Below are 27,200 nucleotides of genomic sequence, written 5' to 3' on the forward strand. Positions count from 1 at the left end.
TGTTGATCGCGTGGTTTTCAACGGCCAAAATATGTAATTATGGTATCAGAGGGACTATTATGCAATGGTTGCAATCGTACTTGGAGGATAGATCACGGTTGAATTACCTAACGGGCAACGTGGTGTAGCTACGCCCATTTTATCAGCGGTTCCGCAGGGATCAATACTGGGACCGACCATATTTACACTTTATAGTAATGACCTCATACCACATTTAAAAAGAAGTGATGCCGATATTTTAATTGCATCCTATGCTGATGATACGAATATACAAATTGAGGCAAATAGTGTAGTATATTTAAAACATTTTACTGCCATTTATGAAGCTAAGAAGATATTGAATTAAAAAAAAACATTTCTGCTCTCAATTGACTCATTGACTGGATATTAGGAATAATCGCCGCATTAAGTACTTTGACCGTAGTAATTGAATAAGCACTCTTTTTGATGGCTACGATCAAAGTTTATTCAATGCCCTGGCCTCTATATACTTTTAATACATACAGGGTGGTGACTTGCGTAACGCATCATAGGGATTTCAATGTAAAATTCATAACATGCGATTATTGGCTCCCCAAATTATTAAGGTTTTTTGTAGGAAAAAATTTTTTACGTCAATCAACCCTATTAGTTTTCAATTTTTTGCATAATAAAGACGGAAAATTGGAAAATAAAACCCCCATCTTTTTCAATAATCTGCGATGCCATGGAATTTTTTTAAACAAAAAGATATCCAGTTATCAATTAGCAGCAGTTCGAAATGGCTTTTATGATCGACTTGGTTACTGTATTGCAGTTAATGGTGACTTATTCGAACATTTATTGTAAATTGTTATATTAGGAAACCGTTTTTAGTAATTTGGTCTTTCTTTCTGTTGAATTCGCTGTTCTAATTATAATACTTTTTGATAGAATTTGATTTGTTTTATAGCAGACATTCCATGGCATGACGGATATTGGCGTAGTTTTTGTATTATAAAATTCCATGGCATCACCGACTATTGAAAAAGGTGCGGGTTTTATTTTTCCAATTTTCCGTCTTTATTGTGCAAAAAATTGAAAACTAATACGGTTGATTGACGTAAAAAATTTTTTTCCACAAAAAACCTTAATACATTTTTGCTCTAAAATAATTTGGGGAGCCAATAATCGCATGTTATGAATTTTACATTGAAATCCCTATGATGCGTTACGCAAGTCACCACCCTGTATAGGTACTATATGAATACACTCAGTTTAGTTTTTTTGGATTTGCGTGTTCATTTAATAAACAAATTTTTATCTTATCTATTAAAAAAATGCTTAATACACATTAAACGCAATCTGGAGCAGGTCATAACTCATAAGTCAGTATTTAACTGAGACATCCTTTAGCTTGCGTGGACTGTGTAACAAGGTCAAAATAGTCTTACTCTTTAACCACCTAGTGTCGTTAGTTTTGGAAAATTTCAGAAAATGGGACGAGTATTTGTGGTTGGGGTTGGAATGTCTAAGGTTGGTCCAATTGAAAATGGTCACTATTTAGCATATTATAATTTTTAGTTTGTAAAACCAGGAACAGGTGGTGATTATCCTGATTATGCTAAGGAAGCTCTTTGCAATGCTTTAAAAGACGCAAACGTTACAATTGAACAAATACAGCGTGCGTACGTTGGCTATGTTTATGGTAGGTATGTCATTTATATGCTAGAAGAAAATAGTTTTGAAAATGCATTTATAACAAGTACCTAGATGATAAAGTCCTTTACTTAAAGGTGCTAGTTTTTAGAAAGCTATTGGTAATCTAGGATTTTTGAGCGCAGGCGTTTTATCATGTTCATTTGGGTGAGAGTTGTTTTGGTGCGGGCTGTTTTGGATCTCTTGCGTTATTCCCTTCTTTCAGGAAAAATATTGACACAAATATACTAAGTAAAATATGAGATACCTACATTTTGTTGGATAAATTGTGGGCGCTGCAGTTAACAATAAAGACAAAACACTCGCTTCAAAATGACCCAAAGAGGCTGCTTGTATCTTGAAAAATAATGGTTATAAATAAAACTATTAAAAATGTATCATAGATAAGGTAGAGGTACTTACCAATTTTTTTTATTAGGGGATTCTTGTTGTGGCCAGCGCGTTATTTATGAATCTGGAATGACTGGCATGCCAATTTTCAACGTAAACAATAATTGTTCAACTGGAGCTACAGCACTACTAACAGCCAAAGAAGCCATAGAATTCAATGTCAGTGATTGTGTACTTGCTTTGGGATTTGAAAAAATGGAGAGAGGAGGTTTGAAATTCAAGGTATGTTAGGTAGATACCTACCTCTACACATGTAGACCGAAGATTACCTGCTAGCATTTTATTAAGTGTTTCAATTGACCAAAAGTACATAGTTTACAGCGTCATAGTTGGAAATTCATGTTGTGATTTATTTTGGCAGTATCTGTCTGCAACTGGAACAAAGGAAGTACCAGGAGTTACTAAGGAAAATCTCTTTCAGTATGACATCCGTAAAATGTGGCCCCTTATCTGTTCTGCTTAGTACATTTTTCTAGTCGTCAATTTGTGCATAACTTTTTCTGTGTAACTTTTTGACATTGAGCTTCTGCAAAATGTGTTCACGCTTGAGGAATTGTAGTAGAATGAAAAAGGAAACTTTATAATTTGAACGGTGTAAGTATAAATTATTTTTATAGTTTCACGATAGAAGCATACCGTTAGAAAAGCATACTCGTATAATGTCTGACATTCATGGAGTAACCTCTGCACCTCTTCCTGCTCAATACTTTAGCCATGCCGGTATGGAGCACATGAAGAAATATGGAACTCGATTAGAACATTTTGCGAAAATTGCTTACAAAAACCACAATCATTCTGTAAACAATCCGTAAGTCTGTATCTACGTTGTATTGTAATTTTAAGCGTTCGAATTTGAAGATATGCACAATTTCGTGATAGATATAGCTTAGATGAAATTTTAAAATCTCCTAAAATTTTTGGTTTGTTAACAAAACTGCAATGTTGTCCAACAAGTGATGGTGCAGCAGCTGCAGTTTTAGCTTCTGAGCACTTTGTTCGAAGTCACGGTTTGGAAAGTCGAGCAGTTGAAATTTTGGGAATGGAAATGTGTACCGATCTTCCGTCTTCATTTGATAAGACTTTCATCAATTTAGTAAGTTTTCACTGTAATTTGTCAACAAATGAATTTACCATAACGTAGGTGGGTTTTGATATGACCAGAACAGCTGCCCAACGCACGTTCCGGAAGGCAAACCGAAAACCTTCTGATGTGCAAGTTGTTGAACTTCACGACTGTTTTTCAGTGAACGAGTTACTCACTTACGAGGCTTTAGGCTTGTGTGAACTTGGGAAAGCTGGCGAGATGATAGATCGCGGTGACAACACTTACGGCGGAAAGTACGTAGTGAATCCGAGCGGCGGTTTAATATCGAAGGGCCATCCACTGGGAGCGACAGGTATTGCTCAATGTGCAGAATTATGCTGGCAACTTCGAGGTGAAGCAGAGAATCGACAAGTGCAGGGAGCGAAGTTAGCATTGCAACATAATCTGGGTTTAGGTGGTGCCATTGTTGTTGCCCTTTATGCATTAGGGATGCCTTCGCAAAATAATGACCAAACCAGAAAAGAAGTTACAATGAGAATTGTTGAACGTGGTTTTACAGTAGCGCCGTATTTTAAAATATTGGAACAAGTTATGTTACTGGATGAACAAAACACCATTGACAAATTTAGGGGTATTTATGGGTTTAAAATACAAAAGAGTACTGGCGAAGAGGAATATTGGCTCGTAAACACAAAAACTGGAAAGGGCACTGTTGAATTTAACAATATTTCCGGTAATATTTTATTTTAAACTGTGCACTTTTATTATTAATTTATTTAGTTAAACCTGATGTTACATTCACCTCAAAAGAAGAGGATATTGTAGACTTGCTTACTGGAAAAATGGACGTCCAGCAAGCGTTCTCTCAAGGAAAAATCAAGTTACATGGCAACATAGAGCTCGCTTTAAAATTAACCGAGCTTCGGAAGATCGCACTTCACAAGCTTAATGCAGTTCGTGCAAAATTGTAATTGTACCAGAGTACTGCTTGGGTTGGAGGACACATTTGAGAGGGCAACTTGTTTATTATAATAAATAATATTTATTTTATCAACACTCAATAACAGCATGAGATCAATTTACAATTTGTTCTATTTTTTTAGACGTTTAAGTGATTGAACTACATGAAGTGTAACAAATAATGATATTTTTCTCTTGTGAGATCAGGGGTTGAATAAAAGCACAAAAACCCCCAACCCAGGGCACCTAGACTAGAGTTCTCTTTTATGGTTCTGTTAGTTATAACCTAATCATCTCGAATTATGTAGCATAAAACTTAAAAAGTTGAGGACACTGGCTCCTGGAAACCTTTGAGGTAGGTACCTACCTAACGTACAATGTGGAACAAACATCACAACTCATCAAAGAATCTTTATACAAACGAAAGCGTTTCGACAGCAAAACTGTCAATATCAAAAAACAACTGGTAGATATTGGAGATAAATTCTATTGAGAAAAATGTCGATTTAGGAATTATAAGCGCCAATTTTTTATTACGTACCTATATGTACACATTTGGGTAGAAACAGAGTATAGTTATAATGTACTCTTTGGTAGAAAGTAATGTCACACTTAGGAATTTTAGTAATCGAATAAGCAGATAGAACGGAATATCGAAAGATCCTCAGTATTACCATCATTTTTTTAACCTTGCAAAATACATACCTATTGTCAACAAAAATGCATCAAATTCATTGAGGCATAATGCTCTCGGTCTTTTTCCCAACGATCTTGGTGCATGAAAAACGATTTTGATCGAAATACATGTGGCTTCAGAAGAAGAATTTACAATCTTTGAATCACACACACGCGGTTATCAAATGTGCATGTGATTGATATACCTTTCGCCATCAAGATAATGCGTTTGAAAGCTTTTACAACTCCAAATTCCATTCCAATAATTTTAGGTACATTTTGCTCTAAAACTGTTGACCTAGACCACAGAGAATTTTTACACATCTATGAGTCGTAGTGAATATTCTAGCGATAGTCCGAATTCGATACATGACGGGGAATAAAATATGTAGATTTCCCTGTTCCCGATTCACTCGAAGTTTGTTCCTGTAGAGCCAGCTTCCTGGCCACCCAATACCACCCTATCTTAATGTCCAAAGTGTACCCTCGACACGATAAAAAGGGTTATAGCGCACACGGGCGGACGGATGACAATCAGAGTTGGACTGGGTCAAGAATAGAGTGACCCAGTGACCCGGTGACCCAGTTAGTTTACTGACCCAGTGACCCGGTGACCCAGTTGACCCGGTGACCCAGCTTGACCCGGTGACCCAGCTTGACCCAGTTTGACCCAGTGACCCAGCTTGACCCGGTGACCCAGCTTGACCCGGTGACCCAGTTTGACCCGGTGACCCAGCTTGACCCGGTGACCCAGCTTTACTCAGTGACCCGTCTTGACCCGGTGGCCCACTAATTAAATTATTGTTAGGTATCATCCAAAACAATTTCAAGTAACTTTTAATTTAAAAAAAAACTTCCTCAATAATATTCGGCAACAAGCACGTAGCCCAATTTCATTCAAGAGAACTAATACCTAAAAAAATAAAATGCATTTGTTTATAGTTTGTAGTCAAGTAGTCAATGAAAGTATTTAGAGAAAAGATTTATTTGGATTAAGCTAACTACATAGTAGAAAAAAATTAAATGTGAATGAACACCACTGTAAGCAAACTGGTAAGCCCTGAAGCAAAGAAATAACATTATTGTAATACAATTCGGGACATGGAAAGTTTTTTTACGGCAGTATTAAAGCAAACATCACAGAAATGGCAGTTGTCAAGCAATCGAGTATTATTTTCAACAAACCAGCATTTCATTTATTGCATAATCTGTACACTTGAAACCGAGGGCACTGACTTAACTGCGTTATTCGATCAAACTAGGTGGCTGGGTCGAATTGGGTCCCTGGGTGAAATTGGGTCGCTGGGTCAAACTGGGTCAAACTGGGTCACTGGGTCAAGTTGGGTCACTGGGTCAAACTGGGTCACTGGGTCAAACTGGGTCACTGGGTCTAACTGAAAAGAGTATGACGTGACCCAGCGACCCAGTTTAATTTAGTGACCCAGGTGACCCAGTTGACCCAGTGACCCAGTGACCCAGTCCAACTCTGATGACAATACAAAACTATAAAGGATCTGAGGATCATTCTTAATAATTGAAGAGTTTGGTTGCTCGTTATAGTCATTCCCGAAATATAAAATGTAACAATAAATTCCCATTAGACAACTGTGTTGCATAAAAGACGTTTATTGATTGATAATGCCATTAAATATTAAAATACAATATCTTCTTAAGGTGTTATCTTCGCAGGAAGGAAACGCGGTTTAAAATTGACTAAAATCCTTGATGTTAGTATACCATATCAGTAGCTTAAAAAGGTTTTTTTTATTGATGATTATCCTTCATATTATATCACCTAAAGGTATGTATGAAAGTAATGGTTTTGGCGGTTTGGTTATCCCCAAATTACTAAGAATCACCAAGCTATTTCCTATTTTTAACGTCCTGAAATATTATTCAAGTGAAGTGCGTTATTTATAACTCTTTCTTAGAAGAATTATGTGCAATATCTACTTGCTGACCTACTACTGCTTCCTGAATACAAGTGACATTTTTCATAGGTACCTGAATTCTCATCCTCTACATATAATATCATTATTAAGTAGGGGCAATTGAATTGATAAGATAGTACCTATATAGAACAAATTTGTGACGTGTATAGGTGGACTATTATTGTAGGTATTTAATTCCTTTCAATTTATTTGTTTAATGTGACTAACGCCGTTAAAAATCTCCATGTAGGTACTTACCTATACCTATTTGTTTTTGATTAAGCAAGTACCTACTTAATTCACATACATTGATACTATGGAAATGAAAGATAAGAAAATTGATTCAAAAATAAACAACAAAAAACCCATACCCTTTAGTGATTACTTGCATTATTTACATGTAAAAGGCTCAGCGATTACCTTCATATTTTATCTATACCTATATATTCATTATTCGTGAATATACTCGGTAGGTAACCATTTTAGCATTTGGGTGGGTTTTGTCATCTCTTACTCTGGTAAATATATCTGCCAGTTATAAAGTACCTATATGTTCAAGTTGCTTAAGTATTTATTATTTCTTGTCTAACCCAGAAGTGTGGCTTGCTACTTTCCCAACGAAACCAAATTGAAGTTTCCGGTCTTTCAATTAGAGTGACTAAATCTAATGCTATTACTCCACACGTAAGAAAGTTGATTAATAATAATAATAATTTATACTTTAGTCCGCAAGCTTAGTGAGGTGTATCACTTTAGTAAACGTAGTTTGTCATTAGTGTCTTCATTTTTGTCTAATAGGTATCAATGCGTCCTCTTTAACAACGCAGTGTCTAACAAATTTCACATAAAATACGGTGTACCGCAAGGCTCCATTCTCGGACCCTTGCTGTTTTTAATTTATGTTAATGATCTATCATCTCATTTACCGCCGCAGGCGCAATGTATTTTGTACCTTAGTGAGGCTACACTAATATCGAGTAGGTAATATGTTTTATGATTCGGCTTATGCCAACATTCAAGACGGCACTGATAATACCTTGAAACTGAATCCTGCTAAGACTACTATCTTGCCTTTTTACCTTTAAGAAAAGATAATACCGTCTTTAATGGTGCTAATTTCACTGTTCTAGGCTGTGTGATTGAAAGTAAATTAGACTTTAAATATCACTGTGATAATTTGTCCAAAAAATTGAACACGTCGATATTTTTACTTACTCGGTTCGGTTACGCAACTGCATATTTTGGTATTGTGCATAGTTCTCTCTCATATGCCGTCCTCGCTTGGGGACATAGTTTTCATTTGAAATGCTTGTTCAAAGTAAGAGCGGTTTGGGTTCTGGCATCCTTAGGTTATAGAGACGATTGTCGTTAAGCATTTATCGATCTCAGAATCTTAACACTTCCTTGCATCTATATTTTTGAAGCCCTATGCTGTGCTAAACGAAATATAGGTATCTCTTTACACACAAGTTGACGTACATAATCATCACACAAGAAAAAAAAACAATATCCGTACCGATCTATGCAGATTGTTAAAACATTGAATTTGTTAAAATCACCAGAAGGAGTACAGTACCAATCCAAATATTTATATAATAGATGCCTTCCTTTAGATATAAAGGTTTTAGACTACCCCATATATATGCGGCGTTTGGGAAAGAAAATTCGTGGAAAACGGTGAGGTTTGTGGAAAGAAAACTCAGTGATTTGGCACCACTATCCGGATGATCGAATACATAGAATTCGCGGGAAAAACTGAAGTGTCGTTTTGATGATTGAAGTGGGCTTACTTTAAAACGAGATTTGAATGAACGATAAATATTTTGTTTTTTATTTACTTTTTTGACATAGCAGTCTCTTACATTTATTAGTTTCGTATAGGTTACAAATGATTTTATTGCTGCGCTTATTCGTGTCCTATTGGCTTGTAAGTCCATATACCTGGCCAGAAGTTCGGATGGAAATCTTTTCCAAATGATCTTGTATCTTCATAAATGATGCCACTTGTTTTACTGCAAATAGACAAATTAGACTGAGATCAGTGATATTGCACTGGATTATGAAAAATACTTTTAGGCGTATGTATATATTATATTTATTATTTATTATATGTATATTTGATGGGTCGCTATAGTTTCTCCGCTTGGTAGACTATTTGGTGAAAAAGTTATTGTAAAAGTAGTGGATGTGTGGAGAGGATCGTTCGGTATCCAGTTGTGTTGGATTTTTATTAAGTGTTACACTATGTGATCATTAATTAGAGCTAGGAGTGTATAGAACTGTAGAATGCTACGCCTGTGGAATGTGAATTTGTGTGGATAGTTGAAGCCTCATTGTGATTAATTGAGACGGGCTATAGTGCAGATCCGACCAACGTTGGAAAGTATCCTATCTCGCAGGGTGTACGCTCGGCACAGGGCCAGTATCTATGCCTAGAACATGTGGCCTTGGTCCGGCGTTATGTTTTAAGCCTTCTTTATTTCGCAGGAGTTACGTTTTCGGGTGTAAGTGCTCCATGCCCTAGCCCCATAAAGTTACAAGTATCTAATAAGGGAGCGGTTACCAAAGTGCTTGTGGGAGGGAAGGAAAAATATTAAAATAAGGGCGAGATGTGGAAATCACAAGAAAGGGGAGGGGAAGTGGAGACAAGAAGAAGAAAGAAAATGTAGAAACTGTGGAAAGGAAGAAGAGGATATAGAACACATGCTATGGAATTGCAATGAGGTGGATGGGACAGGGAGAAGCAGGAGTGATGTGCTGGAAGAACGAAGAAGAGGTGAGAAATGGGTGAGGGGGGATACTAAAGAAAACCTTAGGTTTATTTTGTTATTATTTAAATTCTAAAATTTCTCCCATTTTGTCGTCAAATGAAGTTGATTGATCGATAACAGTTACTTTCAGTACCTACAGTTATAAAGTACTGATGGCAGCTCTGCCAACCACTTCCGTTCGCACCTAATGTGCTACACCACTTGGCCCCGCTAACTTTTGATCCGGAACTGATTAGTACTCGTACTTTGCGTTAAGTTTACGATTTAGTTTACGATTTTTTCGTTGTTGAGCCAAAAATGGTCGTTAATTTTTAGAACCTAAATATATTCGCCATTTCACGTTCAAAGATCTTCAGATTTCAAATTTCATAGATTGGAAAACTGTTAAGTTCCGTAGCTTCATACACGATGGTTGAAAAAATTTTGGAACGACTTCAAATCGTTGTGACGAATGGAATATTAATAATTTACATGTAAATTTCTTGTGGATGTACTACATGTTTTTTCCTTGCGATTTTTCGCGTAAAATAGGTATTTTCTTCGAGATCGGTTATTGCAATAGCCACCTAGTGCTAGGAAGCTAAAAATCAGAACTACAGCTGTTATAGTTTGCGATTTTAATGATTGATATGACTGGACTACTTATAGGTTTTGCATTATCTTGCAGATTCAGAAACGAAACTTTAAATTTGTGTATCTAGCTGTACACACTAGTTTTATACTCTACAATCTATATAAATAAAAAAGAATGTTTGTATATGTATCCGTGCGATGACACTTTTGGGAATGGTTAAATGTATGCTCGCGAAGGTTTCTGGTTTAGTAAATTGCGGGAGGTGAGGCGGCGCAGTCGCTGGAACCGAGCTTATCCTCCATCCGGAAGTAGGACATTGACTCATAAGCCTTACGAAAGTTGCTGGGTCTGCTAGTTTTGAATAAAACATGATTTTACATAAGTATGGGCGTTGGCGAGTTATTTTAGAAAAACCTGAACAAGATACGAAGAATCCCATACGCTTTCAGTAGGGGAGTTTTTTTAAACTACTTTTGATCCGGCTCGTATTCATTAAATTAAATTTCCTTTTATTGCCCAACAGAAAAACAAATTCAATAGCACTGATCCTTGAACTCGTAGAAATCGATTGGCGAAGGTTTGACGTCACTCTCTTTTAGTTATCGAGTTAGACGAGGAAACAGACAGACGGACAAAACCATCACATAAAAGGATTGTTTCCGAAAAATTCCCCTAAAAAAAGTCTGGCATTTTCGTTAATTTTTGAGCATAGAAATTTAAACATCGGGAAATAAAATCTTCTACCGGACCTTTTCTAACCATAAAGTACAAATTGGCTGAACTAGATCGCGTAGACTTAGATTCGCTTTGAATATTCATAGTAAACCAGAAAATGTATGTTTACATGTATTTACGCAAAATGATTCATCACATTTCTATAATACGTGTCGTTAAAATGTAATTGAATCGCTTTACCGCCTTTACCCGTCATACCATTACCTTATTTATTATAATAGGTCATTACCTACACAATTTCCGGTCTAATGACTAATATTGATTCGAGATGTCTCTTGTGCAGGTATGATTAGGTATATTTTAATTGATTGTAAGCTGTTTCTCTTAAAATTGTATTATTTATTTAGAGCTCGCTAAAAATGTACACTTAACAAATATCTGTGTAATGGGAACAGTGTACTACACCTGCCTGCTTACGTCGACTTTTAAAATGCGGTCGAGTATATTCAGCTAATTGTTTTTCGACTCTTATGTGGAAAATTTTGAAAATAGCCAGTTGTTTATATTTAAGATACCTAGAAGAAAACCGTTAACTGCCTACTCATTATGCTTAAAGCAAAATAAATATGCGTCAACAAAGTAATGAGTAACTCCCCGCACCTCCACCTCATCCCTTCAGTTAAAATGCAATTGTAAATAAATAGTGTTTTCCTGACCTGTGATGTCACATTCACATGTCTGCCACTAGCGTCCGCTAAAGTGTAGACGTAACGTAACCTTGATTCGGAATTCCTACGCCGAGGTTCCCATATTGTTTACATAATTTGAAAGCCGTTTGCGAATTTAATGCTACGAAATTTTGGATTTCGATAAAAGATATTTTCTAATAGCCAAAAGTCAAGCGGTATCTCTTCGAGAAGTATTGCAAAACGTTTTCGTAGTCATTGTTTACATGGGACTACTTTTTATGTGCGCATGTTGTGAAAGTTGCGATACCCAAACAACAGTTAATGTAGTTCGTGGTCTCATTGCGGGGCGCTACAGTCAGTACTAAACCGTAGTAGAGAAAGGTGGTTTCCAGTTCGTGTTTATTGTTTATGTTTTGATTGTGACCGTTTGTAAATATTGCGAATTTTCAAAGGGTATTGTGTTGAAATGCCTTCCGCTGAAGTGCGTACGATGTCTAACGGCACCGGTGCTAATAATTTCAATCAGTTGCCGATTCGTGGGCCCGAGTTCAACATTAGTACGAAGGACGTTGAAGGTTTAGTAATGGAAATAAAGGAAAATTTAAGGTTGACGGCCTCCTCATTAAAAGCGCCGTGTTGTCACCTATCTAGGAAATCGTCCCGAGCGTCACCATATCGAGTTCCAGGTAGGATCATGTGCTCCTGCGAAAACAATTCCTGCGACATTAATCGCAAAAATAAACGTAAACTTCACGACTCCGCGCAGGACGATCCGTACGAATTTCTCCAGAAACTTCTACGTGATGGAAGTTTAGTAAACGAAGCGGTACGTAGAGTTCAATTGGGCCTCTCACCAAAGCAACGTTATTTTTATGAGTCAGATGAAGACCTCCACAGTCCGGTATTAAAGTTGTGCGTTCAAGAGAACTGATTTCGAATTTGCGTTATGAAGAAAACCTAAATGTTCCTTTGTTCGTTGAATATTTAGTGAGTACGTCTTTTTGTGTTTAGTGTGTCTGCTGCGTGTTTGTGTTTAAATCGAATTTAATCAGATTCCGAACAGTGTCCGAGCCTATTCGTGTATTTATTACTTGTAATTTATCTGTGCTATAAAGATAAAAAAATACGGGGATTGTTCAAGAAGTTGTATTCCTTGGCGGTTTAAATGATAATCTAACGTAGGTTATTCTGTTATTCCTTATCTGTGATTGTACACTTTCTCGTCTCCCAAAACGTACAAATTGCGGAGGAAAAGGGGTGAACGTACTCATTTTGATTAATAAGTCGGTAGGAAATAAATGTACACTTCCGCGACGTGGCACGGGGAAGTTTCTACCGGAATGGTTACGTACAAAGTAACGGTTTTAGAATGTATTTCTTACGTAATTATCGAAAAATGATCTCATTCTGAAAAGCTCACTTTTTATTTCTTTTTTGTTAAGCTTACGTTCACCGCTTTTACAAATTTCGACGGGGTACGAGACTGGTATTAACGCGGCAACAAATTTGAAACTTTTGTGATGATGCTCAGGAATTTCAGATTCCACATTTGCTCGGTCGTTCTCCTTTTCAATTGTTGTCGTGTTTATAATTTTTGTTAAGTAGATGTTAAGGTTTAAGTTTAATGAAAATTAACGCAGGGTCGTTACCGGTAACGTAACGAAAATTGTTTGCGTGTTGGCTGTTTTATTTTCTATGAAATGTTTAGCCAGAAGTGAATTTAAAATTCGTTTTGTTAAAAACTGTTAAGTAAATTAATAAGGCAAAGTACCTACTTGTCTGACATTTTGTAATCTTCCTACTTGGCTGGGTTACTTTTATTATTCTTGTGATATCTTCATTGACGCAATATCATATAATATCGTTAGTTTAGAATGTGATTTTCTACACTTAGTCGCATTTTCATTTTCACATTTTGGGGCCCACAAGGTTCTAAATTCCGTTTTCACTCACCTGCTAGATTTTTTTTATATAATTCGATAGTTTAGATACATTTTATACAATAAGCAAAAAATTGTCAATGTTGTGGCTTTCGCTTTCTTGTGATGGTGACCCTTCGGCTCAAAATTTGTAGGTAAATTGGGGTCACAGCCACACTCGAATTCCATAACGCTGATAAATTATCACTTCGTTAAGACAAGACTATCGATACGATTTGTGTAGCGCAATACTGATCTGTGTTACGTTATGTTAGTTTTTCAATTTGTAAACAAATGTTCAAAGAAATAATTATATCGAATTTCATTAACGTTTTTTGTTCTTATTTTTTTATACTACTTCGCAGGTAATTTGAATATTCAGGTAGGTAATCATGATTTTGCATAACCCACGTGTGCGTGGCCTGGTTTGTGAGAACTGAGAAGACCCACCAAAAAAAGAAACGCTTAGTAAAAAATAATAGAGCGAATTAGTGCGGTGCAGTTCACCTTGTCTTCACAATTTTTCGCGGCGACCAGGAAATTCAAATGTTATTTGTTTGAGTTTGATCTCTGGTATATAATAAAACTACTTCGCAGTACATACTTTTTACGCGTTTTCTTAAAAACGAGGAATGAAAGATACTAACAACGCAAAAAGCGTGATGTTATTAGACAGATTCCGCCCCTTTTTAGCACGGTTCCAAAAATTAAATGCCCATACAAAAACCTCATGGTGGGTGCGTGAAGTATTAAACTATTTTTTGTTGGGTGCATCTTAACTATGGAAACTTGTTTGTTAATTATTATATTTTCGCGTTGATCGTTACCCGAGGGGGAAATCGGAAATTTTGTACACCTAACATCCATTATGTGGGAAAAATCTTTAGATATCCTTAGATTTTCATGGATATCCCTGCCAGCTCAATGGATATATGGTCGAACGTTTTTTGAACCATAGAAAACGTGGAATATCCATCAGTGATTTAAAACAAACCACCGTTCTCATGATTGCGGACAAGATACTCTGTACATGTACTTTGTAAAAATATTTCTTCTTTAAATCGAGAGTGCGAAAAAATTGGATCTCGATGAAATTTAAAAACAGTTTCATTTGCAACTCTTGTTCGGATCTCTCTTTGTGTTTTTCTTTAACTTTCAAAAAGTCGTTTTGTTAATTTCATGTTCAAGGATATGTTATCGAATTTACGATTACGATTTTCCTAGCGATTTTCAGTAGAGGTATTTTTTGTGCACCGGTTGAACCTAATTAAATCAGCTGGCATTCGGAAACACGATCTTTCATCCGGCTCAGATTGAATAGCACTGATCCTTGAACTAGTAGAAATCGATTTTATTGACAGAACTGTCACGTTGTTTAAACAATGACAGCCCTAGATATAAAATGCAGCTGTAAGATGGATCCAATAGTGGCCTCTTAGTTATTTAGATGCACGCCACTGTAAATGATTTTTGAGCATGTAGATTTACTGAAAAATTTGTAATGATTGTTGATACAATAAATTCTTTTGACGTAGGTCTAACAAATCAATAAATTTTCAACGTAAACTAGTGTAATTAAAAAATTAATTAAAACGATTTCCCTTAATTTGAGTTTTTCTCTTAAATTTGATTGTGTAATATAATAAGATTTTTATGCTGTTACATCCAAAAAAGTATACTCTGTAGTAAGTAATGAAAACTGGTAGTTGCCATTCAAAAAATTTGTTGTGGTTAGCACAGATACCACAGCTCTTCCTTTTATGTAAGAATATGTAGGGGCGGACTGGGTAACTGCGGGCCAGGTGGAATTGCATAGGTTACGGGCCATTAAAGTAGTAGTGTAGTAATGATGGTGGCGGGGGGGGGGGCACTGATCGAAAAAGTACGAATTGATTTGGATTCTACGCACCCAAATTAATAAGAAAGTGTTTTCCTGAGAAATTTTGGTGTAGTCGATTTTTGGTAAAAAAGGAAGGTTATACACTGCCTTTTTTTGAGACCCGAAAAAAAAATTGTCTCAGATCGACCCGGAAAAAAAAATTTTCTTATAGAATGTGGCCTGTAGAATCCATAATTTCAAACAGTTCCAAGATTGGGCTACTAGTTCAAAAGTTACAGCCCTTTGAATTTTTTTTCGAAATTGGTTTCTAGTCTATAACTTTTGATTGAGAAGTCTGATCTAAAAAGTACAAATTTATTTGGATTCTACGCACCCAAATTAATAAGAAAAAGTGTTTTCCCGAGAAATTTTGGTGTAGTCGATTTTTGGTAAAAAAGGAAAGTTATACACAGGTGCGAACTGGGTACTTACGGGCCATTAAGCCATTAAAGTATTAGTGTAGTAATGAAGGTGCCGGGGGGGGGGGGGTAGCTCTGAGGTGCACCACAAAAACATTTTAAAGTACTCCTTTCTCGAAAATCAATTACCATACCATACAGTTTTTTTTTAAATTGCAGCTGATAATTAAAAGTAACAAAATATACAATCCACACGAGGTGCGTCGCCTATCATTGTATTACAGCACTTTCATGCTACGACAAAAAATGATAAATTCATTGTAAAACACTTCAATTAAAACAGAATTTTTTAACAACTTAACATCAACCCCAATTAGAGAAACGTGTTAACAATTTATTAATAGTGTAAGAAACTAAATAGAGCACATACTTATAAATTTCCAACGGGCCATTATGATCTACAGGCTGCACCCATTCAAACGCGTCACCAAAAAGTCTTTAATAGATATTTGTTTTTACAGCGTCTTATGGTACGACATGAAGGCTCCTTAATGGACACTCGTCTAATCTTGTTTGTCTTTAAGTTTGTAATTGTATATTTATATTGTAGTATTGTGTATATTCCTTCTTCCTTCTCACACGACGGCTCTCCAAATTACATACGAAATTGAGATTAGTGAAGGGGAACTTACGGCCCTCGAGAGGCACAACGTAGGTATACAAAGATCCTGAGAGTCTTTGAAAAGTTCTACCTTCAAAAACTACGGACACGTGTGATTCAAAATAATTAGACACCCAACATAAAGAGGTATGGAGTGAAGCGAGTTGAAACGTAAAAGAGATTCGAAAACCTTGAGAGACTTTGGAAACTTTAAAATTCAGATTTTACTTAACCTTCTGCTCCAGGTCAATCGTTCCTCAAACCAAAAAATACGATCTACGTGCGCAGGTCTGCACTTACTTCTTGCTAAAAATGATAACTGATTAAAGCATTTTTACTTTGTTATAGATTCACTGGGTCTAGGTACTTTGATGTGAATGACCTCGGCCTTTCTAGTCAATTTTAAATTATTGGGCTTTTCAATTTTGGTGACTGAAGATTAGAAGGTCGCGCCGGTTCTGAACCTGTTATCGCTTCACCTATTATTTGCTGCGCAGTAGTTGCCGAAAGTTTAAGCGGGGTGCTATATCTGTAGTGTTCTTCCAATGGTAAAAGGGGTGAGTGGTATTGGTACTTCCCTTGGAGAAACTGAACCAACAGGGCTGAGGGTGAGTTTTTAATATATGATCGTATCGCTGTTAGTCATTTCTAGTGTATTACAATTTGGATTTTGAGATATCAGATAAGGTGACTTGCCTGCAAGTAGAAAATGCGCTCTGGGAAAAGTTTGCCTATATTACAAGTTTAAATGTAGGTTAACTGTTCCCTATTAATCGACTCATTAGCAAGGTCGTCGACCTACTTAAGAGGCCGAGGTGCCTGAGCACCTCCAACCGCAACATTGGGAGGGTGAGCACCCCCACTCCCAATGGTTAGAGAAAATGTGTACATTTTGCTAGTATTTACTGCATTCTAAAGGGAATCTGACATAAGATATGGAAGTAATAATAATTATAATAAGAATTTGAGCATTAATAAATACAGTTAAAAAAAGTGGTACCCAAAGGGCAAAGTTCACGAAGAAACTTCCAAAAAAGAATTTCTTAACTTGTAATATTCAGTGGAAAATGAACCTTCGACAATATCTAATCTATGTTTAGGTCTAGAAATTAAATGGCCCCTTCGAATATTATTGTTAGGGACATCCATATTTCTAAATTATTAAATACTATTTTTTGGTAGACTTATTATGCCCCAAATCATTGATTACAAATATGAAATAGTGTTTTTATTCCAGGGTCAAATAACTAACGTTTCCACTTCATCCGGTAAAGATGACAGTAATTACTGAGGGCTTTGTCGCAGTCGGCTTGCAATTCATCACAATCAGCTGTTGAGCTTACAGACTGAAATAGGGAGTTTTCGTATTTCTCGAGTTATGTCATTGACAAAAAATAAAAATTACAATGGTCCCATTAATGGTGGAAACAGCATCCAGAGATCCGTGGGCGCTGAAAAGTATGCTTTAGCGCTTTAGGCGATAGAGCTACGTTACCAATTACCCGCCCTCTGACCGCTAATTACTAAGTTGTGGAAATAAACATTTTGTCGCTTCTTTATTTTTTTCTAAATGGATGTCTCCAAGGCCGGATTTAATTACGCCCGTAATTAATTAATGGGTAGGTACTTTTGTGAGAAATATTGAATAACCTAAAAACTACGGGGTTTACACACAGTACGTGCCTTATAAAAAAGGTCGTCTGACATACATTCAAAATCTACGGTATATAATGCAAGAAGAATCAAGCCCTTACACCTTCGTCCAACATTTTCGAGATATTCACAATTAAATTTATTGTGAATAGATGAAAAAGGTTCCGATAGGAATCGATAGCTCTGGTAGCTGGTTCGCGAGCTAAACCTTTTGTTGTATATGTACATATATTCATTTACACAGAACCTTACAGAGTTACAGGTACTATTTATTTCACAAATATATACATTATTTACAACACCCTTTAATACAAATTGAGCACTACTAACGTTTTGAGTCGACCTACTTCGATTGTAGGCGGAATGTGACTAACTTGAGAAGTTAAAAATGGACTAATTAACACCCTAAAACTAAGAACATTTATTGCACCCGTATGGGCTGCAATACTAGCGCAAAGGACCGCATGCAAGCGGCTCCTTTGTCTAGTCACGTATTATATAACTTAAAAATTAGGGTGACAAGCGAAAACAGAAAGAACAAGGAAGTCATAAAATCGAAGTAAGCATATGAAATTTGTAAAGCCGCACGAAGCGTGTGAGAGACTGAAAAAGAGAAAATTCTAACAGTTCTGAAACAAAAAAAATAAATGGAACTTATTCTAACTTAATAAAAATACTTATAAATTAACAATAGGTATAAAAACCGGCGGCGTCTAAATTGACAACAAAATTTTCACATCGTCAGTAGATGCGTCTCGTCTAGACGATCTTTCCGCCCTTTGAAGAGTATCCTCTTTCGACACTCCTGTTCTTGAGATATAAGGAATTATATCCGATCACGATATGGCCGAGGAGGAGGAATATGGATATATTTTTTGCGAGATATGAGCTAAGGCCCTATATAATTATTTGCAACTCTTCTCTGTTAAGCTGAAATTATCATAAGTGTGCATTTTTAATTTGAAAAAATTTAAATTGATTTGGCAACCGTGCGCTCCTTGGAAGGATGCGCCCCTAGGCCCAGGCCTAGTGGTAAATCCAACCCTAGATGTCTCGCTAAATTGATATCAACTTGGAGAGGCACGACCAGAAAAAAATAATAATATTGCAAAGTAACCTTAAACTTTCCCTTTTTGCCGCTAAGTATTTGTGCAAAGAGAAATTGTGCCGCTTTTTAATTTATTAAGTGGATGTCTCGCTAAGTTAATGTTAACTATATTTTGCATTAAAATAAATCTACGAGTTATATTTTCAATATTCCTGGGTTGCAACGGCATCCCTTGATTTCTCTCTGAGGACCATGCACCTCCTCGTAGAAGATATGTTTCCCAATATTCCTTCATACATAATTCAATGTAAGCTCGCTAAATTTCCAAGAAATCTCGTCAAGGGTAAATTTTTGTCCATTAAGAACAATCACCCGAAGAAAGCTCGCTCTTACCAACCAAGCCAAGGAGGTTATCCCGGTCCCGGGTGTGTTTCAATCCGTTGTTGACTCATGTGGGGGAGGCTCCAAGAGACACCGGCGCCATATGACATTCCTCCTCTATGGGCTGGAGGACTAAGGAAGTTCGTGAAATGAAATATATAATATTTTTTCCAATTTTTTTACACCGAACTCTCTCTAACAGTGCCAGATTTAATGGAATTTATTTTCCGCCGTTTTATTTCATCCTCGGTTATGCAGAACTACTGATTCCAATACAAGGGAATTTGCTCAACCTGCCCTACCGTATTTTTAAATATTACGGCACTTAAATGCCCATCACTTGACGTGTTCAACATTTTGGTTAAATTTGGTGGCAAAATTTGTTTTGTGTGGGGTACGGAGGGTAGTCAGTATGGTATAGGCACAGTATGACCATCCAAATCTAGCTGAATCTGCCACGTAAGACTACAACCGGTGGGAAAATTGGAAAATGCTCCAAACGATCTGCAAAAAACGTTTTTTCCATGTTAATACCCTATGTTCGGTTTTGGAATATTCACCCGGTATAGTATGATGATAACAGTAGATAATTATAAAATGCGGCATTCATCTGTAGACAGAACTTTTTCAAGTACATATGTTTCATGTTGAAACAAAAACCTACGTAATGTTAGTGCTTCAACTAACACTAGAGCAGGTTGCTACTTGCAGAGGGTCTGGGTATGGGATGAGAATCCAATTCCTTCGGACGGGGGTGTTTACCAAAGCTGACTTATAGGAACAATTGTAAGTTGCCTATTGTCGCACTTCAGGATTTCCGTTTCTCCTTGTGCATTAGATACGTTTATTTTGTCGTATGTGCCATTATGGGTACCGAATGAGTACATGATAGTAAAAAACATGCCCAGCTTCAAAAATTGTCCCACATCTGTCCGCTCTTCTGTGGGTAATTCCATAGGATAATTCGCTTCAGAAATGTTCTAGCATTTGAAACTTTATACACTGTTCTGTTACTGGCACCCTAAAGGTGTATGTAAGCCAAGGTCGGAAAATTAAACTTGTATCTATTCATTTGACGTCATCATTAATAGTATAGGTAAGATATTAAGTAAACACTCAGCATTATCATAGGAAACAATTTGTCAAAGGCCAATATTTATCATTGCTTATTCAATAAGTACTGTGGCATTTTAAAAATATGTATAGCAGTAGGTACCATAGCGTTTGTACCGCATTTCCCACAGTAAATCTTATGACGACACTACACAAAACCAAAATGTAGATTATAGCTATTGGAATTTTCCAGGCCTTTTTATCATCCCACGGTGCAACAATTGGAGGAACGTGACTGAGAGACTGTGAGAATTTACTTTTTGTATGTAGATGCCTTCACATTATTCACACAAAAAATACGTGTAGCAAATTGTGAACACCAATCGGTTATTTTATGTCTGAAAAGGATAAAAAAATAGGTACCTACTTCTTATCGTCGGTATTTGTGTACCAAAAATGGTGCTTCAATGTTGGATAATATTTTTGACTACTTTTGTTTATATTCAAGGTTTTTACGCCTTATCTGTTAGATAACTTAATTGTTACATCCTTAAAAGTTACAAAACCATTCGCATTCGGCAGTTTTCCATGTAATATAGGACGTCGGTTAGTTTATTTTGAAACACACTTTGATGTGAATGGATATAAGTATTAATGAACCAGCTTGTGTAAACTGGAAGTAAATTTTCTGAATAAACCATTACCACATCATTAAAAAATGGCCTTTCCTTAAGGCGCATTGTCAAAAAAAACTTACGGAAGTGTCAAAAACAGCAAACTGGCTTTTCCTTCCTCTGCTTTGTTCACTGTAATTCGGTTAAATCAGTATTTAGAAATTTTCGTTTTTTCGTTTGTTGGGGTCAATTATGTCAATTGATTATACTATGATGTCAATGTAGAGGACAAGGTCAATCCAAGCGCGTCAATATTTTGAGTGCAAAGTGAAAATTTCAACGTAAATATTTCGATAAAACGACTACGAAATGAACATGCATATAACGGCGGTTTCACGGTAGTCTTGTTTATCGTTTATATCAGCTACCTATGTCGAAAAGAATTAAGCAAAACAAAAACACGTACGAAAATAGGTCCGTTCCTGACAAACAAAATCTATAAGTAAATGTTCATGCTTTTGGCTGAAATCCACAGAGAATCGATGTGAAACATATCTGTTTACTTCACAAAAGTAATCATGTTTATTTATTATAAATTAGTAGTAGTTCCTTGCACTGTAACTTTTAGTTATAAATAGTTGGTCAATGCAAAATAAAACTCAATCACGGAAATTCATGGGGTTCATACACTTATAACTATTTTAAAACAAGATTGTATACCAATTATACAGGGACTTATGGTATACGTACCAACGGTAAATGCCCTTTCATGTTTTTGCAATGATTTTGCTTAACTTTTTGTATGCGTTGTCATCACGTTGTTTTGCATTGCCGATGTAGGTGTAACATTACGAGAAAGTGTGAAATATATGAGTAAAACTGTTTAAAAAGTTAAGCATTTTTTAAAATTATTTTTCAATCAGCGATTAACGCTTGCTTTTAGAGTATTGCGTACCTATAGTTTTGCAAATATTTTGATGACATTGTAAGCTAGTTTATGTAAAACTTTCGCGACGTACACTGAAAACGAAAATATGTAATTGTGTTGTAGAACAAAAAAGCTTCATCATGCTCGCTGCAAAATACATGTAGGTATGTAGGTGGTGGGAAACTGAAAATGTTAAGCTCAAGATGGGAAGAACATAAAATTTAGCTTAGGCCCATTTATGGGCAATGCATTTTGCTATTTCCGACGAAAAATAAATGAATAATTTGATCAAATTTGAAAATCATGTCAAAGGTTGAACTATAGCTTTCAAGTCTTTCAACATTGATTGAGTTTGTAAGATATAAATAATCAATGCTTTCGGCTTGTACCTCGGAAGTCGGAACACCCCAAACCATTTTTAGAGATGCTAGGTGTGAAGCACAACAAAGCAGTATATCTAAAAACAAGTTGTAAATCAGCATATGCATGATTAAAGCGCATTTTTGGTAATGCAGGTGAGTATTTTATTAGCGAAGTTTAAAATTATCGATCTCACGAGTAATTTTGGCTGCGTTAAATAATTAATTTTATTTAATTTCAATTGACGGTACGTCTTCATTTTGGTAAACAAATCACAAAGTAAATAATAAGTTTTTATACTGGTAGTGCTATCTAACGGTAAAATTATAGCACCTACGAAACCCATATCGAAATTATTTTCTTCAATTATCGATCTCATAAGTAATCTAACTCAAAATAGACTAGTGCCTGCACATCTACACTATAGCAGAAAGCTTTTAGTGAAAATTTGATGTCTCTAGCTATTGTAGTTGTGGAGATCTAACGCGGACAGCCGGCCTGCCAGCAATGACGAATATAATAGCGTATTTTTTTCAAAAATGCGCTAAAAATAAGGATCGCTTGAGAAGCCGCGAAAACTTCGAAGCAATAATTTCAAAGACATATTTCGAAAATGAAAAAAATGTCATAACTTGTAATAGAACTTATTTCAAGAAAGTGTCAGCGGCGCCTTCCAATATGTTTAGAAAATCAGCGAAATGTATTGAGAGCCTTAATCTATTATGTATATAATCTAACGGATAAGATCTTTACGATACTTGAACCTTAAACTCTTATTGTATAAACATTTGCGCAGTCCAGGCATTGTTTTAGTAGGTATTTCGCAAATTGGCGGATAGTATTATCTGCAAACGTATAAATTAACAACGCTTAAAGATTTATCTTATCGTTAATGAGTTTAAATGGCGCACAAAGACACAAATCATTTCTACTAATTACTACGTATCTGATATACACAGGACCTCACCCAGCAGAGGCAATCCGTCTGCACACTTATTTATTCTGACAAAAATATGATCAATCCATTGCTACGGAATATTCGCTGTGCTGTGTAAAACACATTGATTTTCACTCTTATGTTTGACCAGAGCTAGTAATTCTGCAACGTCCTTACGATATGGTTAGAGTTACTGTCGGTCAATTTTTAGGGAGCGAATTTGTTGGGAGCAAATATTCCGGGGCGAGTTTTCTTGGTGCCGAAAACTCCGAAGGCGAGTTCTTTGGAGCCAAGTCTTCCGTGCGGTGAGTATTCCGCACGCGAATTTTCTCGGGGGAACATTTCGAGGACGAATTTTTCAAAGGGGAGTATTCCGAGAGGGACTTTTGGTACCGCATACGGTTTTAAATAGAGTTCAGTCACTTGAATAAAAAATGGTTTTGTTTAGTATGACATTTTTTAATTATTCGAAAAGTCATTTTTTTCCTCATAGAAATGTGAAGAATACATTCTTGTACCATGAAATATGACCCGATGTAGAGCATTAGGTTATGTTGTCTGTTGTCTTTTTCGTATGTTTCTCACGTAGTGAGTCTTTCATAAACCAAATGGCAACAAAGCTATGTCCTCACCATCAAAATTTTTAATGGATGCTATTAAAACTGGACATGAATTTACTGCTTATAGTGAGTTTCAAATTTTCTATGTACTTACTCCCGTCACAATTAATATGACATCGCGTGTCAGATTTTATGATATTAATAAATTGTTCCAGATATCAAACGTGAAAATGGCAAAATTCTTGAGGATTTGTATACATATTTTTTTTCCAGGCCGTATACTGCTATTATTTGCGTACTGTTGCTTTTCACCTTCAAGGACGGGTTCTTACATTTCATATATTGACTTTCGTCAAAATACGGACCTGTATTTGAGTGATTCACATTTTTTTGTCATCATACCATATGTAATCGACAAAAAGACTCAATGTGAGGAAAGGCGTAATTTAAAAAAATAAATCATGAAATATTCCACTTTCTCACGGGTTTTTTTTTGTAATAAATAATTCAAAGTAGCTATTAGATTTATTGTATGTTTAATGCTTAATTATAAGACGTTGATATTTGCAATGTTTCTTATCTGTAGCTCTTGTCACATATCACAGTTTCCAAAGTTTTGCTTATCACGTAGACGTTTCATAATGCCATAAATGGGAGTGTGTAATGTTGATATGTATATGTACCAGATAAAATAATAAACACGTTTGAAAGAAGCCTAAATTAACAGTAGCCGATCTAAAAGGTCAACCCAAAAAATTGAAATCTTTGATCAGTCTGAAAAGGGACAAAAATATGAAAACGTATAATTGCAACGTTACTGTGATACTAAAGGAATTACTACAGAAACATTGGATGGAATGCCCCTTTTTGTAGTGTCGAGGTGTCTGACATGGTACAACAAGGCACAATAATATCGAACACGTTTCAACAGTAAAGGCTGTCATCATCAGCGAACAACTAAACGATAAAATACAAATGCGACGCTATTTGTACTAATTACAAGTTAAAGTTTTTACGAATCTCTAAACTTTCCTAACATTCTAATTCACTATTCGATTTGCAATATTTTGAAGCGGATTAAACTTATTTTATGGTTACACATCTTTGATATATTTTGATATTCTTTGTATTTACATTATAAACTTGCTTAATTTGCATATTTTAAGATGTATTTAAATTTTTAGGTAATTTTTCTGTATAGTTTTAATCGATTATAATTTGCGAAGTTGCATAACGGACGCGATTATGAGATATACTGCAATAGCCGGTAGGCAGATTTATACCTACACTTGGTATCTATACCCTTCAATTCTACAATACCTATGATCGGGATTAAGATTTAAGTCATCTACTTATAGAAATTTAATGTTGGTCACCAACAACTTGTTTTGGTACCTAACTCTAAAGAATTTATATGATACAAAATTAGTATTTTCCTGCTATTGAAGAATGGATTTGGTAATACAAATAATATTGATCATTAGGTTCAATTGTTAGTAATTCTATTCATTATTGTTCAACCATACCTGTCATTAGTTAATTACCATTTAATTCCTCGTCAATGAACAGGCCGGGATTCCACATTTAGCCAGTAAAAGATTTTTAGTTGGTAGTTTGATTTCTTTACCCCAAACTGTTTTTGTAGCTGGGGGACCACGTGTTGGGTGAAGGACACGGATGCACAGCAAATAGAGCAGGTACGAAAGGATATCTAGGGGAAAAGATATTTCCTCAGTGATCCCCTGGTAGATAATTTAAAGCAAATTGGGGTATGTTATAGGTCGAATACAAATACCATACTACCGGAGGGTGGATTTGGTTCTATTTGTTTTGGGCCACAAAACTGTTCTGGTACCTCCTCTTTTCAAAAGGGAGCAATAATAAGACATTATAGACAAAAATTATTTCAACAAATTTCAAAAAAATAACCTATAAGGCATTCATTTCAGAGTTTAAGATTTATTACATTACATCTGAGAAAAATGTACCTTCCTTCTACGATTCTAGCGTGGTAACTTTCTGAAAATTGTTTATGTCGTTGTAATGATGTGCCAAAGATACATTGTGTTTAAGGTTTCTTGTGTAAGTGTGTCAGACGTTAACTTCATAAAATATCCACATTCAGGAAAGGAAGTCCTTGTCAACAGGCAACTACTTTACCATACCGTTTCCAAGTCTAAGGGTTGGGACCACCCGACTACAGTGCTAAAGAATGAGAGGAATTTTAATACTCCCCTTAGCTGTGGAATTGACCTGTCCGAACATATTCGAAAATGTACTCAAAAACAGTCCCGATAGACTCTTCTCTTGAATAACGGATAATATCTTGTAAACCGTTAGGACATAATATGGTTTTGGACGGGGAGTTTTAAATTCATACCCTTAAACCTCCAAACTCAGCCTCGCAATTTTAAGGGTTCCCACTATCATTATGTGTTCTGTAATAAACTGAGCTCATTCTCATACCATCGAATTTATAACTTAAATTCAATGGCTCATACATACAAAAGAGATTATAATCTACTTACGATAAAGCAGGGGTTAAAAGAGCAGTAGGAGCAGGTTCAGTTATGGTAATGGTTCTATCAACTCATAAATACTTAATAGAAACAAGCAGTGAGTAACTCAAAGTAATGAATAACTATATCCTGTCCCAATGTGTCTCCATCTCCATCATTGAGCGTAATTTAAACTATAATTTGCAAAGAAACTAAACTTATGATCCGCAACAGGGAGAAGTTTTTAAACGATAACGCTATAACGGTTTGGAAAATTAACTGGTACATTGTATGTAAACGATCTTTTGAAAATTTCAAGGTGGTGTTGGGAATAGTCAACTCATCCTTATGTGTTATGATGAAATTGTTAACACCAGTTTCGAATTCAAGCCTCAAGGTGACTTAATTTGTATATGATTGAAATACGTACATCCAGAGTGAAATAGTGTTTTTAGCGCATTTTTGCAAATTTATTTGTAAAAATGATCAAAGTCCTCGTGTGAGATCGAAGGGACTTCAGCGCATTTTTGTGTGGCAGATCAGTGTTTTATTAGCCAATATTGACCCCACCATCAATAAGATCTTGCCGAAAGCTACCACGTTCACTTTGTCGGTACCATTTTCTCACTTACCATGCACTCGCAATTCGCGTTTGAAGTTTTGACTCCACCATCATTAAAATCCTTTGGGGGTTACCATATTCCCTTTGTGGACACCCACTTCTGATCACCCGCAACAATTCGGATTTGAAGTTTCGACTCCACCATCAGTAAGATCTCGTCGGGGGTTACCACATTCCCTTTGTCGATACACAGTTCCGACGTCCCGTTCATTCGTAATTCACATTTTGGTAGATTTCGCTAAAATCCCGGCATAAAATCGTATTCAACTTTTGGGTACTTCACATAGCTCGACCTTCTATTAGTGACACGAGAAAGAGAGACCGCGATTCGCGCTGTAAGA

General features: G+C 36.0%; 2 protein-coding genes and 1 long non-coding RNA gene across 6 annotated transcripts in view; 2 read left to right on the forward strand and 1 right to left on the reverse strand.

Moving 5' to 3' along the window:
• Positions 1–1,327: 1,327 nt before the first annotated feature.
• On the forward strand, positions 1,328–4,323 carry LOC116165993 (non-specific lipid-transfer protein-like). The gene is made up of 7 exons (XM_031480796.1): positions 1,328–1,494; positions 1,543–1,666; positions 2,096–2,289; positions 2,685–2,875; positions 2,926–3,160; positions 3,209–3,845; positions 3,893–4,323. Exons 1-7 carry the CDS (start codon positions 1,456–1,458, stop codon positions 4,081–4,083), a joined length of 1,611 nt encoding a protein of 536 aa, XP_031336656.1. The 5' UTR covers positions 1,328–1,455; the 3' UTR covers positions 4,084–4,323.
• Positions 4,324–8,480: 4,157 nt separating this feature from the next.
• Positions 8,481–11,880, reverse strand: LOC116165570. The gene is made up of 2 exons (XR_004144174.1): positions 11,415–11,880; positions 8,481–8,690 (listed from the first exon to the last, which is right to left on the reverse strand). It is a non-coding gene; the product is annotated as an uncharacterized LOC116165570 (long non-coding RNA).
• A 4,520-nt stretch (positions 11,881–16,400) lies between these two features.
• Positions 16,401–27,200, forward strand: part of LOC116165569 (protein Teyrha-meyrha-like) — a 142,320-nt gene continuing 131,520 nt past the window's right edge. For 2 of the 4 annotated variants that reach the window (XM_031480121.1, XM_031480120.1), the window contains exons 1-2: positions 16,401–16,493; positions 16,554–16,813. In XM_031480121.1, coding sequence (XP_031335981.1) covers positions 16,751–16,813 — 63 coding nt within the window. In that variant the 5' untranslated portion in view covers positions 16,401–16,493; positions 16,554–16,750. The remainder of the gene's footprint in view (positions 16,494–16,553; positions 16,814–27,200) is intronic. The other 2 variants (XM_031480124.1, XM_031480125.1) reach the window with 1 other exon arrangement.

This window comes from Photinus pyralis, unplaced genomic scaffold, assembly GCF_008802855.1.
Source record: "Photinus pyralis isolate 1611_PpyrPB1 unplaced genomic scaffold, Ppyr1.3 Ppyr1.4_LG3a, whole genome shotgun sequence".
Taxonomy (NCBI): Eukaryota; Metazoa; Arthropoda; class Insecta; order Coleoptera; family Lampyridae; genus Photinus; species Photinus pyralis.

Bases quoted from the DNA above. Each gene is read 5' to 3' on its own strand.
- LOC116165993 (XM_031480796.1), top strand. From the start codon at position 1,456: ATGGGACGAGTATTTGTGGTTGGGGTTGGAATGTCTAAG. The intron at 1,495-1,542 runs GTTGGTCCAATT...TATAATTTTTAG, and splicing joins TTGGGGTTGGAATGTCTAAG to TTTGTAAAACCAGGAACAGG. The intron at 1,667-2,095 runs GTAGGTATGTCA...TTTTTTTATTAG, and splicing joins GTACGTTGGCTATGTTTATG to GGGATTCTTGTTGTGGCCAG.